The sequence below is a fragment of the Martes martes genome, assembly GCF_963455335.1.
Source record: "Martes martes genome assembly, contig: scaffold_350, whole genome shotgun sequence".
NCBI classification, from domain to species: Eukaryota; Metazoa; Chordata; class Mammalia; order Carnivora; family Mustelidae; genus Martes; species Martes martes.
In genome coordinates this window covers 1-16,910 of record NW_027666401.1, presented here as the reverse complement: position 1 = coordinate 16,910, position 16,910 = coordinate 1, and the positions used below count along the sequence as shown (strand labels likewise).

General features: G+C 34.9%; 1 protein-coding gene across 1 annotated transcript in view; it reads right to left on the bottom strand.

The window, feature by feature from the left end:
- Positions 1-15,770, bottom strand: part of LOC308338043 (armadillo repeat-containing protein 3-like) — a gene marked incomplete at both ends in the record, with an annotated part of 36,604 nt that extends 20,834 nt beyond the window's left edge. Inside the window, 3 exons of the mRNA XM_080831595.1 lie at positions 957-1,082; positions 8,757-8,874; positions 15,666-15,770. Coding sequence (XP_080687721.1) covers positions 957-1,082; positions 8,757-8,874; positions 15,666-15,770 — 349 coding nt within the window. The remainder of the gene's footprint in view (positions 1-956; positions 1,083-8,756; positions 8,875-15,665) is intronic.
- Positions 15,771-16,910: the final 1,140 nt, after the last annotated feature.

Genomic DNA, 16,910 nt, shown 5'->3' with positions numbered 1-16,910 from the left:
TGCCTGAGTTTCATGTTAGAATTCAGTCTCTACCAAGAATGTCATTTTTTATTATAAAGTTAGAAGGCTTTCACTGGCTAACTCAAAAGACCTATCATTATAACATGAAAATGACTTTCAAATGGAAAATACATCCTGTTCATTAGTCAGGGGCTGCCTTTATTGCCATGGTTTTGGTCAAACTGATATTCTAACAGACACAATAGCATGTTTTGACTAATGCTATTATTCCATCATATTAAATATATGAAAATATTCAAGCAAGTAATGAGTCTGATTTAAGAAATAAATACACGTCTAAAGTTATTTTTGGCAAAATATATTTAATAGTTTCCAAAAAAGCAAATGTATCAAACTTTTTTAGCCTGGGCTACTTTCACTGTGACATACATATGAAGTGTAGCTTCATATAGGCAGACAAATTACATTACGCTAACTCAAGAAAAAAAGCCATTTTAATTTTAAGAGACAATGATTGCCTTCGACTTGTTAGACTGGAGCATACTACATCATCAACTTTGACAAATTTTGCATGGATATATTTGCACATATTTTCATATTTTAAAAATATCTCTTGGGCCGCCTGAGTTGCTCAGTTGGTTGGCCTCTGACCCTTGGTCTTGGCTCAGGTCATGATCTCAGGATCCTGGGATCAAGGCCCGCATTTGGCTCTGCGCTCAGCAGGGAGTCTCCTTCTCTGCCTCTCTCTCCTTTTCCCACCACCCCACCCCACCCCTACCCCCCCCCACACCAGCTGGCACTCTCTCTCTAAAATAAACAAATAAAACTTCAAAAACTCTTAAAATATGAAATCATACACCTGTTGTATTATATATACTTAACTTTTTGTTAACATTAAAGTCAGTTCAAAAAGAATTCAAACAAATCCCTTTAAATTTAAAAAAGATAATGCATTACATGAGATTATTAGATTATTTTTAAAAGTTAACACTTACTGTTAGAAGCCAGGATTCCAAATATCATAGTAGCATTTCTTCTTACAATTTTGTCTTCATGGGTGAGCAGTTTAGTTAAGGGCTCCACGGCTCCAAGTTCAAGGAGGGTAGCTTTATTTTCTTCACCTGATGTCACAGGTAAAATAAAATCATGCATGGACATCATCAGTCTCATCACAACTCTTCCTCATGTCATTTTAATTTCTTATTTGCCATTTGCCTTCCACATTCCTCTTTGCTTCCACGTATATTTCTCTCAGAATAAACTTTAGAGCACAGGTAGCCTAGACATGAGCTGCTGTCCTTCCTCCTGACGGTGACAAAACTGGTTTCTTCTTGTCAGCCCACGCTGCACTTGCTCTGAGGGGGTCTCCCCTGACCCCCTATCTAATGTTATCCCTACAACCAAGCCTTTCTTATCCTTCTCTAGTCTACCTTCTTCATACCACTTGGCGATCTTCTTGCTTTGTCTGCCCGTTCCACTCTAACTCCATTTCCATGAGGACAGACACCCTACCCGTTCTACTCTCTCATATCCCTCAGTTGCCTAGCATAGTGCCAGTCATGGATTGGCATAATTAATCACAAGACTTCCTTAACATACACAGTCCCCACTTTGAGTTAAAGTGGGGTGGTGGGAGAGTCCCGGGGGTTCATTTTTCACCCAACGGGATTACAGCTCCTGTTTTGTCAGACAAGATGTGCCCGCAGCTAGCATGGAGGTATGCGTGCAGAGGGGAGCAGCTGGCGTCACCAGGGACCCCTTAGCTGTGGCAAGAAGCCCCAGAACCAGAAGGCCAGGTAAGGTCAGTGTCTTGCTTAACTGTAGAAGCAGTCTGTCTATATCTTGATGAGTGGGATAGCATTGTACAAAGTCAGGAATAATGTTTACATCCTGATTAATTTCAGCTTTTCAATTTCACAGGCAATGAAAACATAGATTTCACTTTCAAAATTAATTTGAGAGTGCACTGAAGTCATTTTAACTTTTCTTGCCTCAGTTTTCTCATAAAATTAGAGTATTTTATATTTTAAGTTGTAGGTCCACATTCTGGTAAGACACGGACTATATGTTCTTAGAGCCCATGGAATTGCCCCATATCTATATGGTCAAATCTGTCGCCTGGTAAGAATATGTTGAAATATGCATCGTTGACTCTTACAAACTTTTTTTCAAATCTTCCAATATTTGTATTTTATGAAAATTTACAACTTAATTTCTTAGATGAAAACGTTTTGTTAAATGATCTTAATTTAAGATAAATTTTAAGATACTTATGCTTAATAAAAACATGTATTATATATCAGATTGCTATAAAAGTTAATAGCTTCTTTAAATTTTCATTCTGAGACTTTTATTATATAACTTGAATTATTTCTTCATTAAAACATATTTTTAAAAATTTTTTTAAATAATGCTATATATTACAATTTTATGATCAGAAGAAGAGGATTTGCAAAATTAACCTATGTCATCTTTTACATCAATTTTTATTCTTTTTTTAAAGCTTTAATGAGATCATTGACATATAATAGACTACATATTTCAAGAGAACCACTTGATAAGTTTTGACACATGTTTTACACCAATGAAATCAAACGCTACCATGAAGAACATACCTAACACCCCAAAAGTGCCCTCTTGACACTGTGATCTCTTTCTCCTGTTACTATACATTATTTTGCCTTTCCCAGAACTTTATATAATCATGCAGTATGAATTCATTATTGCTTGGTTTTGCTCACTCAGTCTAATTATTTTGAGATTAATTCATGTTGTAGCATGTATCATAGTTCACCCTATTTACTACTCCATTATATGGATATACTATGATTTGGCTGGACCATACATGATTGGTGTACATTAACTTTTTGAAAAAACTGACAAACTGTTCCAAAGTGAATGTGAAAATTCCAATTTTTCCCCATCCTAGCCAACACATCTGTCCATCTTTCTGATGATAGTCATTAGAGGGTGTGAGTTATTATCTCATCATGGTTTTAATTTGCATTTCCCTCACAACTGATGATGGTGAGCTTAAGGTACGTTTTTGCCATCCAAATATTTCTTTGGTGAAGTGTTTGTTCAAATCTCTTGCCCGTATGTATTTTTAAATTTGGTTTGTTTTATTATTGAGGTTTTTAAAAAAAATATTTTATTCATTTATTTGGCAAAAAGAGCACAAGTAGGCAGAGTGGCAGGCAGAGGGAGACGGGGAAGCAGGCTCCCTCCTGAGCAGGGAGCCCCATGCAGGGCTGGATCCCAGGATCCTGGGATCATGACCTGAGCTGAAGGCAGAGGCTCAACGACTGAGCCACCCAGGTGCCCCTTATTATTCAATTTTGAGAGTTCTTTATATATTCTGGACACAAATCTTTTATCAGATATATGATTAACAAAAATTTTCTTCTTGTCTGTAGCACATCTTTTTAAAAAATTACTAGACTTTTTTTGAGCAGTTTCAAGTTTATTAAAAAATGAACATGGGCGCCTGGATGGCTCAGTCGATTAAAGTGCTGACTCTGAATTTTAGCTCAGGTCACGATCTCAGGGTCCTGGGATCAAGTACTGTGTTGGGCTCCGGTGTCTCTCCCTCTGCCCTTCCCCCTCACCTCTGCTCATGTTCTCTCTCTCTCTCTCTCTCTCTCAAATAAATCTTTTTAAAAAATGAACAAAAAATACAGAGTTCTCATATACTCCATTTCCCTTCCCTCCCCCATTTCTCTTATTATTAAAAGCATGCATTAGTGTGGTACATTTGTTACAATTGATAAACCAATATTGATACATAACTATTAAGTAGAGTTGATAATCTATTGCAGTTCACTGTATGTGTTTTCCAGTTCTATAGGTTTTGAGAAATGTATAAGATCATGTTTAGCTTTCTAAGAAACTACCAAATCATCTTCTGAAGTGCCTGTACTATTTTGGACTCCCATGAGCAATGAATGAGAGTCCCTGTTGTTTCCACAACTTCACCAGCATTTTATGTTGTCAGTTTTAGAATTCTAGCCATTCTAATAGGTGTGTAGTGATATTTCACTCTTGCTTTAATTTGCAATTTCCTGATAACATATGATGTCTTTTTGTGTGCTTATTTGCCATCTGTGTATCTTTTCTGGTGATGTGTGTGTTTAGGGTAAATTTGATAAAATACAATCAATTGTCCTCTTACGGATTATGTTTTAGTGTCATATCTAAGAAACTTTTGACTAACCCAAATACTCTTTTAGTAGCATCCCACAAATTTTTATATGTTATATTTTCATCTTCAATTTGGATTTTCCTTTTGCATTCGTTCACTGACAGATTATTTAGAAGTGTGTAATTTACTTTCTAACTATTTAATGATTATCCAGAGTCCTTTGTGTTAAGTGATTTTCAATGTAATTCTATTGTGGTATGACATATATTTTATATGATTGTAATTCTTTTACATTTATTAAGACTTAAAAACTAAACTTATTAAGGCTTGTATTATGGCTCAGAATATCACCTATTTTGATAAACGTCCTGTATGCATTTGAAAAGAATGTTATTCTGTTTGGAGTGTTCTATAAATATCAATTAGGTTAAATTCATTTATATTGCTGTTCAAATCTTTTATATCCTTATAGATTTGCTATCTATTTGTTCTTTCATTTATTAATAGAAGGTTATTAAAGTCCTCAGCAATAATTGTGGATGTTTATTTCTCCCTGCATTTCTAACTTCATGTATTTTGAAGGTCTGACATTAATAATTGTTTAGGTTTTTTCATAGCTTCTTTTTTTTCCTTTATTTAAATTCAATGTAGTTAACACACACTGTAATATTAGTTTCAGGGGTAGAATTCATGATTCATCAGTTTCATATAATACCCAGTGCTCATTGCATCAAGTGTCCTCCTTAATGCCCATCACCCAACTAGCCCATTCCCCCACCCAATTCCCCTCCAACAATCCTAAGTTCATTTCTTATAGTTACGAATCACTTATGGTTTGCCTCCCTCTCTGTTTTCATCTTATTTTATTCTTCATAGCTTTTTGATTAATTGACTCTTTTACTATTATAAAATGTTTTTTATCTGATACTGCTCTTTTATTATTCTGATATTAATATAGCCACTCCAGCTTTCTTTTGATTAGTGTTGATATAGGATATCTTTTTTTATCCTTTTACTTTCAAGTTATTTGTGTCATTACATTCTAAGTGCACTTCTTGGATGTAGCATGTAGTTTGGTCTTGCTTTTTATAGACTATAGCACTATCTCCCTGTTAATTGACTACTCAGACCATTTACATTTAGTTTGATTGTTGATATCATCAGGTTTAAGTCTACCATCTTGTTATTTGTTTTTTGTGCATCTCATTATTCTTTGTTTTCCTTTTTTTCATCTTTGCCTTCTTTGTATGAATTGAATATTATTTTGATGATTCCATTTCATTTCCTTTGTTGGTTTATTTGATACTATTCTTTGTTATTTTAGTGGTTGTATTAGATTCTGTAGTATACATCCTTATCATAGTCTACTTTCCAGTCGTGATAGACCACTTCACATATAGTGCAAGAAACTTAAAATAGTATACTTTCATTTTTCCCCTTTCTACCTTGGTTCTGTTGTTGTCATTTATCTTATTTTTACAAGTGTTTCTGCACAGGAAATGATTACTCTTTTTGTTTAAAATAACCAATTTTAAGTGATCTAAATAATGAGAAAAAGCTTTATGTGTTAGCATTTCTAGTGTTCTATCTTTATTATTTTGTGTAGATCCACATTTCCATCCGGTGTCAATTTCCCTTCTTCCTGAAGGACCTACTTTACTATTAGTAATAGTATGGGTCTGCTTGCAATAAACTACTTCAGCTTTCAAATGTCTGAGACATTATCTCACGTGTGTTTTTTGAAAGATATTTTTGCTGGGAATAAAATTCTAGGATTAAAGTTTATTTTTCTTTCAGTATTTTAAAGATGCTCCTCCACTGACTTCTTGCTTATATCATTTGTGATGATAAATCTACTGTCATCCTTATTTTTGTTCCTCTGAATGTATGTACTTTTCCCCTGGCTGCTTTTTAAGATTTTCTCTTTATCACTCTTTTCAAGCAATTTGATTTTGTTGTACCTTGGTGTAGTTTTCTTCATATTCATTGTGCTTGGTTTTTTTATGATCTTCTTGGATCCGGAAGCTTAGAGTTTTCGTCATGTTGGGGGAATTCAGAGCCATTATTTCTTCTAACACTTTTTCTGTCCTTCTTCTCTTCTTTACAGTTACACATATATTGTGTCAGTTTTTATTTACTGATGACTTATATCCTCATTATGGGTTATATTTTACTGCTTCTTTTCATGCCTGGTAATTTTTTATTGGATGCCAGACATTGTAAATTTTACCTAGTTGGTAAATGGTAATTTTTGTATTCTTCAAATTTGTTTTGGGACATAATTATCTGGAAACAACTTGGTCACTTTAGGTTTTGCTTTTTAAAATATTTATTAGGTGGTACTAGAGCAAAGCTTGATCTAGGGCTAATTATTTCTAACTCCTGAAGCAAGACCCTTTGGTGTATTCTATATAATTCTCCATGAATCTTGAGGTTTTCTAGTCTGGCTGATGGAAATAGGTATGGCTTGTGGCCCTGTGTGAGCACCAGGCACTGTTAAATCTGATCCTGTTAAGTGCTTTGTCTGACTTCAAGTAGTTCCCATATACATACCTCCTTATCAGTACTCAGCTGAACACTTGAATCAGACCCTTTGCCAATCTCCTGAGTTCTCTTTCCTCTCTGTTACTGAAAACTCTTGCTGCCTTTGTCTCCCTGAACTCTTAGATCTGTCTTCTCAGAGTCTACCAGGCTCTGCACAGGATACCCCTTCCTGTGATGTCGTCCTGGAAATTCTCTGAAATCAATAAGCTGGGGTAATCAAAGTTTATTCCCTTCATTTCCTATCTCTCAATGGTCTGTCCTTCATTGCCTAATATCCAGGGTTTTGCCAACTGTTATTTCATAGATTCTTGTTTTCTTAGTTGTTTCAATCGGGAAAGTAAATTTGACCCCTTTGTCCATCATGGCCAGGAGGTAATGTCTCATCATTTATCTTAAAAACATAGTCAGAAAATACTGCTAGTATAAAACACCAGACGTACCGTAATTTCTGTATTGATTTCACGTAAAATATATACCTATCTATTTCTTTACCTCATGTCATATAAAAAAAGATGGCATTTGATGATTCTGTATGGCTGAGTGAGACTCAAGTTGCCCTAACTTCATGATCCAACGTCTCCCTGAAATCTGGCCCAGAATTCTACATAATTACTCATGAACCATACCTGCCAGAAGCAATGATTCTGGTTTTTATCTGGATTGACTAGATATGACTAGAGTGAAATATAGCAAGGTGAGTATTTCACCATTTGCTACTTGAGTGATTTGTCGTTCTCTCATACAAGTCCCAAAACAATGTTTAGTATCATTTCCTTAAATGTAAGTATCATTTCCTTAAAATTCAAATTGCTCCCTTCTTAGTTTAAATGGTTTTGTTAAAAATACCAAGTTATACTAAACTCTTCAGTATTCTCAATTAAAATGTTATAGAGTATAATAAAAGTCTACTTTTATCATCACTTGGAATGAATTACAATATAATTATCATTTATGATTATAAACCCTCTATGAATAATCCTTGAGATAGAACCTAACTTGTAACATGTATAGTGTTTTAATAAATTCTAATTTTTATAATGGTTTTAGTTGTACAGAAAAATTGTTAGGATAGAACAGAGTTACCACATGTCCTAAACCCATATTCCCATTGTTAACATTTTGCATTAGTAGATACATTTGTTACAATTAATAAACCAGTATTAATATGTTACTATTAATTAAAGTCCATGTTTATTCAGATTTCTTTACTTTTAGCCTAATGTTCCTTCTCTGTTCCAGGATCCTATCCAGGGTCCCCTGTGACATCAGTCATATATCCTATCCTCAACTCCTCTTGGCTATGAGTTTCTCAGACTTTTCTTGTTTTTGATAGCTGTGACAGTTTTGAGGAGTACTGGTTAGATGTATATGTAGAATGTCCCTGACTTGGAACTTGTCTGATTTCAGGGTTATAAGTTTTGGGGAAAAAATAACAGAAGTGCCATTTTTCATTACATCATGTCAAGTTCACATATTATCACTATGACTTATCACTATTGATGCTGATTTTGATCACCTGACTCAGTAGTGCTTGTCAGGTTTCTCCACTATAAACTTACTCTTTTTTCCCTGTTTCCATATTGTAATCTTTAAAAAGAAGTCCCTATGCAAAGCCCACACCCAGAGAGTGAAAAGTTACATTCTGCCTCCTTGAGGTCAGAGTACATAAATTATTTGGAATTCTTCTGCATGGAAGTTTTTTATTTTCTTGCTCATTTATTTACTTATTCAATTATTTATTTATATCAGTACAGGCTCATAAATATTTATTTATACTTTGGGTTATAATTCAATACTGCTTTATTTTGTTGCTCAAATTGTTCCAGCTTTGACCACTGGGAGCTCTTGCAGCTCCTGTGACTTACAATTTTTTAAACTACAATAAAACCTTCAACATGACTATTCTATGCAGTGACTAAATTACTCCTTAAGATTAAGATAGGCACTTAGGGAGATATATTACTTTCAGGTAATGCATTAAATGATATTCTGGTTGTCTGAAGAATTCACCTGACAAGAAGTGAATTAAAGACTAGGAAGAAAGGGCCCATTATGTAGTAAATATTTTAAGAAACTAATGAAATAGAAAAATAAACTGAAAAACCCAAACCTTTTAAAGCAAATCTATAAATGGCTTCACATGCTTTAGCCAAAATTTCTTCTTCTGGAGAATTCAGCATTAACACCACAGTTGCTGCTTTTTTGCTTTCAATCGTTAAGGGGTCAAACTGAAATATATAGAGAAAAAAATGTCAGGTTCACATATGAGCTTGAAAAAACACATAAAAAAACGAACAGTGTCTAGAAACTTGAAGAGAACGTAATCATACAAAAAAGGATGTGGTCACTGCCCACGAAGTGCACCGTAAAGTTTTCATTTAAAAAACCTCACTGATAGAGAGAGAGTGCCAGTATTGGTGGCTTTGGAATTCCTGGAGTAATGGCAGGAAGAGCAAAGCATTTTGGAATCTGACAGATCTAGTCTCTCAACTTAGCTATGTGGAAGCAAACAAGTTACTTATGCTGCTAGAATTTCAGTTTTCCTTTTCTGTATAATGGGCATAATGATACATATTCTCCCTGAAGGATCAAGGAGAGGATTAGAGATCATATATGTAAAGCACTTAGCACATTGTCTGGCACATAATAGATGATCATTAAATAACATATACTAGCATAATTCTAAGTTGATACACAAGAATCCTTGAGTACCGGTATTTATGAGATGCCCTGACAGTTCTAATAATCAGTAGTTGCTTCTAATCACTACTTTTTATGAGAAAGCAGAAATTATGTATGCAAAATAACTAAAAAGCAATAGAAAACTGCATATGAGAAAATGTAAAACCCATTTGGATAAAACCTGAAACAGGGCAAATGGTAATACAGTGTAAAGAAAAAGTATAGAGCTCTAGGAAGATCTCTATTGTGTTATGAGATCTTGAGAATTCATGGGTAACCATGATGCACAATAACAAATTCAAGTGTCCTATGGGTTTTCTTCAGTCAAGGTGAAAACAAATTATCACACCATTTTTCTTCCATTTCCAGAGACTGGAGAAGGAGGGTGTTCTGTTTATGTTAAAGGGAAAAAAAAAACATTTCAAAGTTTTAGCTGGCTCTTTGTGTTGGCCCTTCCTAAATGGACATCTTATTGTGTCTGGGGATATAACAAAAATTGATGTTCAGTTTCAGGCTAAGAATGGAGGGACAGATTACTCTGAGTAAGGAAGCATAATTGTGTGAGGTTGGGAGAGCAGAGAAGACAGCAGTAAGCAATGACTTAAAAGGGCACAGCTGGAATAAAAATCCCCCTTGGAGGGGAAATGGCTGTTGGATGTCAGGACAGCATCATCTAACATCCAAATTAAAGCTGTTGTTTGTGTATGTCTTACTCTAAGTGTCTTAGTCTTACTTCACTTTATTTCTCATCCTGCTTAGATTTAATGACCTATTATTTTAATAACACTCCTGCCAAACCCTAAATAAACCGTTGTGTCCTTCTGTCTTCTCATCAAATCAATTTTAGAATACCCAAACCATGAACAGACACTAAGAATTTCTCTCTTTGCATTTGTGCTCAAGCATCCAAGCATTCTTAGAGAACATTAAACTATAGGGAAAAACAGTATTACTATAAATTCATGATCAACAAATTCACAACAGCCTCACATATTCACAAGAGCCTCTACACATATCCCTGTATTATATTAAAGGAAATGCTTCTCCTACTACCTAAGCCCAATATCTAATGTGTGTTTCGGATTTTTAACCCATTCATCTTTAATTCACTCATTCATTCAATAAACACTCATTCAACCCCTAATAAATGCATTTCACTGAGAAGAGCACACATTAAACAAGATAACCAATTCCCCCACTCTCATAGAACATACATATTCCCAGTTATGTCATACCATTAATCATCCTTTTTTTCTCTTGAGTAATCACCTTCCACCTAACAATTAAATTATTCCCATTACTTCGTTTGAGTCTACTTTACAGAGGGCCAACTTAGATTTGACAAAATCCACCCAACTGTGAGTATGATGAGTTTTATTAAACTCATATGTATAACCAATGATATGTGGAACTTTCCATTACCCCAAAATACTTGCTCCTGCCTCTCTCTCCAGTTGATTCCCTTTCCCATATCCACTCTAGGCAACCACTGATCTGCCTCCTTTTGCTATAGATTAATTTTGACTATTTAATATAAAATTATTACATAGGTACCCTTTATGTGTGGCTCCTTTCATTTGGCAGAATGCTTATGAGATTCATTCAGATTGTTCCATGTATCAGTGATTCATTCCTTTTTAACGATGAGTGGTATCTCATTGTATGAATACAACACAATTTATTTATCCACTCAGCTGATGGACCTTTGGGTTGTTTCCATTTGGGACCATTATGAATAAAGCTGCAATGGGCATTTTCATATAAGTCTTCTTGTAGAAATATGCTTTCATTTCTCTTGAATAAATAACTCGCAGTAGAATTTCTGGCTTGTCTGGTACTGCATGTTTAGCTTTACAAAAAAAATTAACAATAATAATAATAATAATAATAATTTTTTTTCCAAAATAGTTTTACTGTCTTGTGTTCCCACCAGCAATGCATCTGTATCCAACAAGTATATCTCCTCACTCATTTGTCTTCTTTAATTTGTCTCAGCAATGGTATATAGTTTTTCAGCATATAAGCATTACATTTATTTTGTTAAACTTATCTCTAAATATTTCATTATTTTTCATGCTAAGGACAAATGGTAACATTTTTTCTTCATGTATTTTAAATAAGTGTTATTAGGTGAACAACATTTAGGACCATTTCTCCAAATGAACCTTTTCATTATGATGATATATATCTCTTTTTCTCTGGTAATATTATTTGCCTTGTAATATAATTCATCTGGTATTAATATAGACACTCCAGCTCTCTTATGATTATTTCAGTGTATCTTTTCCCTTATTTTTACTTTTAACCTATCCATATCTTTATACTGAAAGGAGATTTCTTATAGACAGCTTATAGTTTGGATCTTGTTTTTTTATTCAGTTTGACAATCTTTCACTTTTAATTGGAGTATTAAATCATTTACATTTAATATAGTTATAGATATAATTGGGTTTTAATGGGCCATCCTGTTAGTTGTTTTCTCTTTCTCTGATTTGGTCCCTGGTTCTTTTTTTCCTATCTCCTTTTGGATAGTTGAATTTTTTTAGTATCCAATTTTATCTCCTCTATTGGCTTAACAACTGAGTTTTCTTCTGACTAGATCACATATTTCTTTGCATATATAATAATTTTTATTGGCAGCTAAACATTGTGAAAATTATGTTGTTGAGTGTCTGGATTCTTTTGGGGGGGTTCTCTTAAAAGATGTTGAATTTTGTTCTGCTAGACAGTTGTTTTATTTATGGTTCAGCTTGATCTATTTAAGGTCTGTTTTAAAGTCTTATTACAGCAAGCCTGGGGAAGCACTTGCTCTAGGGCTGGATTAACCATTCTACTACTAAGGCATGACCTTGCTGGGGGCTCTATTTAATACCCCAGATGTTCAATAAGATCTCTCCAATCTTTTGGGTCAAAATCAGAATGTCTTCCAGACCTGTATGAGTCTAAAAATCATGCAGCTTACATCTCTCTGATAGTTGTTCATGCCTGTTCTTTGTCATGAGCATGAGTTTCACCCTGTGCTGCTTGACTTCAAAGAATCAAGGGGACCATTAACCAAATTTCTGGAGCTATTTTTCTATGTATTTCCCTCCTCTCTGGCACTCGGCCCTGCAAATTCCAGCCATCTTAGCCTCTCTAAACTCTGGCTTCTCAAAACTCTCTTATTTTAAAACAAAAATAATCTTTTCCTAGATGTTAATCACCTTCCAGATTCTATCCTATCTCCCCTTTCCTTTTGGTCAAAAATTTTATGAACTATTGATTTTTCTCCATTTTCTCCTTCTCACACTTCCTGCTGAATGTCTCTAAACTGACTTTCATCCTCACCAGTTCACAAAAATAGTACTAAGACCATCATCAGTGATCACCATGTTACCTATCACTTGACATTTTAATCTCACTTCTAGAGAATTAAAATAATAAACAATACTTGAAACTGTAGAAGCTTAAGGCTGACTTTAATTATCAGGCCTCCATCTTTCTGGATAATGTTTTTTGCTTTTTATTCATGGTAGTTCAGATATTGAAAATCCTTGGTTTTTGTTGTTGTTTGAGGGAGTTGCTTTGTTTTGTTTTTTCACAGCTATATTCCTCTGAACTTCTCCATAATAGCACTCAAGACATTGCATTGTTTCTTTGGTGTATGTGTCTTCTTCAGTAAGTTTACCATCATTTGCTCAGTTGTTCAAGCCATACCTTGAACATCCCCCAACTCCTCTTCTTCTCACACAACACATGCAAACCATCAGCAAATTCTGTCAACTCTACCCTCAACGTGGATCCCGACTATGGCCACTTCTTGCCTTCACAGTTACCATCTGGGGCTAGCTGAATAGTTTATGGCTCCTCTGTTAACAGCCTCCAAATTGATCTTCCAGTTTTCACTTTCCTTTCACAGTGGAGCTAGAATGCTCTTGTGCTTTTTGTTTTAAATATAAATGAGATGCTGCTAATCCTCTACTTGTAACTTTCCACTGGATTCCCCTTTTTGCATGTTAGGAAAAAAAACAATCATCACCACCATCCCACCACCTTTGACACCTACCTTGTACTCCCTGCTTCATAATTTCCAGTCATACCAACTTTCTTGGCATTCCTCGCACATACTAAGTAAGGCCTTAGTTATTATTCTCTGGCTGGGGTGCTCTCTCCAGATATTTGCATAGCATACTTCCTCATTCCATTTGTCTTTCTTAAGTGTGACCCCACTGGGAAAGCTTGCCCTGACATGGATTTTATTTAAAGTAGCCTGTTCACTCTCCATCCCTATAGACGACTTTATTTTTCCTCATTGATCATTGCTATCTGAATTATATTATTATTTGTTAAGTGACTGTTTCCTCCAACTAGAATATTTGCTGTTCTGGTATTTCAATATTTTTAAAGCTGACTTTATAAGCATGTGAATAAATATGCCATGTTAAAACAAGGCTAGGTCATGACACAATGACTACAATTGTCAAAGGAGTACATGAAAATATATTTAAACTAAAACTATCATAAATATCTTTAATCCTTCTTTAACGGTTGAGAAAACACTTCAGTATTTTGCCATGTCTTCTGGTCTTCCTTAAGAAAAAGGTGATATGGGTTACAAGAAGCTTAAAGGGAAGATTCAAACTGTGAGAGCCACAATCTAAAGGGCTATTAAAGGAGGAAAAAAAATAATATTTGGCAGAGAGTGGAGAAACTTGGCATGTCGTTTGTTTCTCCTACAGAGCCTACAGCATTATAGTAATTTTTTATTAAAATAGGTGCTGAGAATAAAATGATAGCTATAACAGAATACCACACAACTAAATAAATAATACTGTGCTGTAATTACATATCCCATCTGCTTTCCTGTGAGGAACTCACAGTCAGTCACCAGCAAGCTGGTTGTGAAATTATAATTTCACGCTCTGTACAAAATAAATGATGAACAAAAGTTATTTATAGAAAGAGTGTAATAAAAGGGAAGCATTTTGGCTAAACTTGAAATTTTAAGCTCAGTTAATTAGACAAGCCATAGACTCATAGAGATATTTTTATATCTCTGGTAAGGAAACAAGATTGTCTAGAACAGTGCTGCCCAGTAGAATTTCAATGATGGGAATGTTCTGATTCTGCATCGTCCAATAGAGAAGTCACAAGCCACGTGGGGCTTTTGGGCACTTGAAGTGTAATGTGACTGAGGAACTGAATTTTTCATTTAAGTTTTAGTTGTTAATTTTGATTGATTTTACTTTAATTATTGTAAATTTAAACTTAAATAACCATACGTGGCCAATGACTACTGCATTAGCACAGATATAAAAGAATACAAAATTATAAAGTTGAACTCAGTGAAAGTATATAAATCATGACAGTTTAGTGACTTTTATGGTACCAATAAAGGCAAATAAAAGGCTTTTTTGATGTCGATTGGAATGTGTTTACTACATCAGTGGCCTCAGGTCACAAGGAACCAATTACACAGGAAAAGAGAGACAGATAAACAGAAGGAAGCAGACTACCACTCTAGTATGAACTTTTAGGAAAGAACATCTAGATATCAGTTAAAATCTGCTAAAAAATGTAAAAATGAAAATGAAAACAGCTAAAATGGTCTCTGGTTTTCTCTATGACCCGAATTAAAGGTTTAGAGCTAGGTAAGCAAGCTGGTAATTTTTTATACAGTTTTGTATATGTTTATTAATTTATAATAATTTTTATTAAACTATGACTTTTTTAAAGATTTATTTTATTTATTTATTTAACAGACAGAGATCACAAGCAGGCAGAGAGGCAGGCAGAGAAAGAGGAGGAAGCAGGCTCCCTGCTGAGCAGAGAGCCCCATGCGGGGCTCGATCCCAGGACCCTGGGATCATGACCTGAGCTGAAGGCAGAGGCTTTAACCCATTGAGCCACCCAGGCGCCCCTAAACTATGACATTTTATTTATCTGTGATGAGAGCTAAAGACAGGAAAATCCCATGAAAGTCCCATGAAGCTTCATTCTGAACTAAGTCCATTTTGGCAGTCGGTGACAGAGCATTCCGAGGTTGATGAAAGCGTCATGGAGAAACAGGACCCTGGAGCCATCCCATTCTTGCAAGGAACTGGGTTTGGTTGCCCAGGTGAGGGAGCAGGTTCTGCTATTGCCTGTTGCTCCGACTCAACACTCCTCCCCCATATGGCACCGAACTACAGAGAAAAGGTGCTGATCCATGAACATAAACGTGCTTTAACTTGATACTTGGTGAGATTCCAGAACCATCGTCTCTTGTGAGTTTAGGTGCTGTGGATTTATCCACTGAAACTTGATTTCCTCTGAAATATTAAGAAAATAAAAGTTCCATGCTCATAGACTTGAAGACCTGACCATGAATCACAATGGCCACAGCCAGGCCACCAGGAACTTCAGTGGCCAGCGGGTCTTCCACAGCTGATCTTCCTGCCTCCTTAGACAATTCATAAAAACTCTAAAGTTTTACAGAGTAATGAAGAGTACCCTCAACTACATGATTCAAAATAACTTTTACTAAGTTCTTATCTAGTGCCAAGCACTGTTCTAAGCATCTTCTATTTATCTATATTGCCTCATTGCTCTGAGTAGATACGAGGTGGCTATCATTACACCCTCACTGGAGTGGACAGAGGTTGGAAACTTTGCTCCAGATCATAAACGATGGATGATGGAGTGAGGATTCAGGCTCTGGCAGTGTAACTCTGCAGCCTATGTTCTAAGTCACTGAATATCTTGCCTTTTATTAAATATTGTCTACTAAGGTCCTTTGTTAGTAACTCTCTTATGCAATCACTCTACAGAAAGTTTGCCTTTTATTTAAAGCATCACAAACAACCTTTCAGCTAGACATGGAAATGATGTGGGAAGGCAGAATCTTGCACTGCTTACTCAAGCTATATCTTCCCCACATCCAAGCATCTTCTTAGGTAGTGGTCAATTTCATGAAAAAGAATGGAGGTCAGTAACCATACAGGCATTATTAGATGTATGCTTTGACAAAGAGAAAATAAGAAAAGCAAAGGGAGCTTTTTGTTTTAACCATTTAACTGAACATTCTTCTTTCTGTCCCCATAACCCATTTTAAATAGTAGATGAAAGACTAATAAAATACAAATCTTTGGAAATAATGTTTTTAGGAACTCTATAAGGAAGTTGTTATTTGTTGACACAGGAAAGTTTATTTTCTTAAGCAGTTATATATCTATCTTTTAAATTTGGTTTTCCTTTAAAATTTGTGCAAGAAAAATTTGTAGACTTTGAAGAGGTATACCTCGGAAAAAATTCCAAGTTCAGATAGCTTAAACTATGGCATACCGTTTTGAAGTATTTGAATTTTCAAGATAGAAAGTGATTACATACTTTCACACTAATCTATTAGCTTTATTAACATAAAGTCAGAGTAGGAGAAGGATGGAAGGATCTTGAGGAAAGGCAATAGTCAAGGACCATTGGTAACTGTAACATGCCTTTTTTTTTTTTTTTTTGGTCTCACTCTTTTTTTTTTTAAGTATAATTAACATAGGATGTTATATTAGTTTCAGGGTGTACAATATGATTCAAAAATTCTGTACATTTCTCAGTCACATCAAGATAA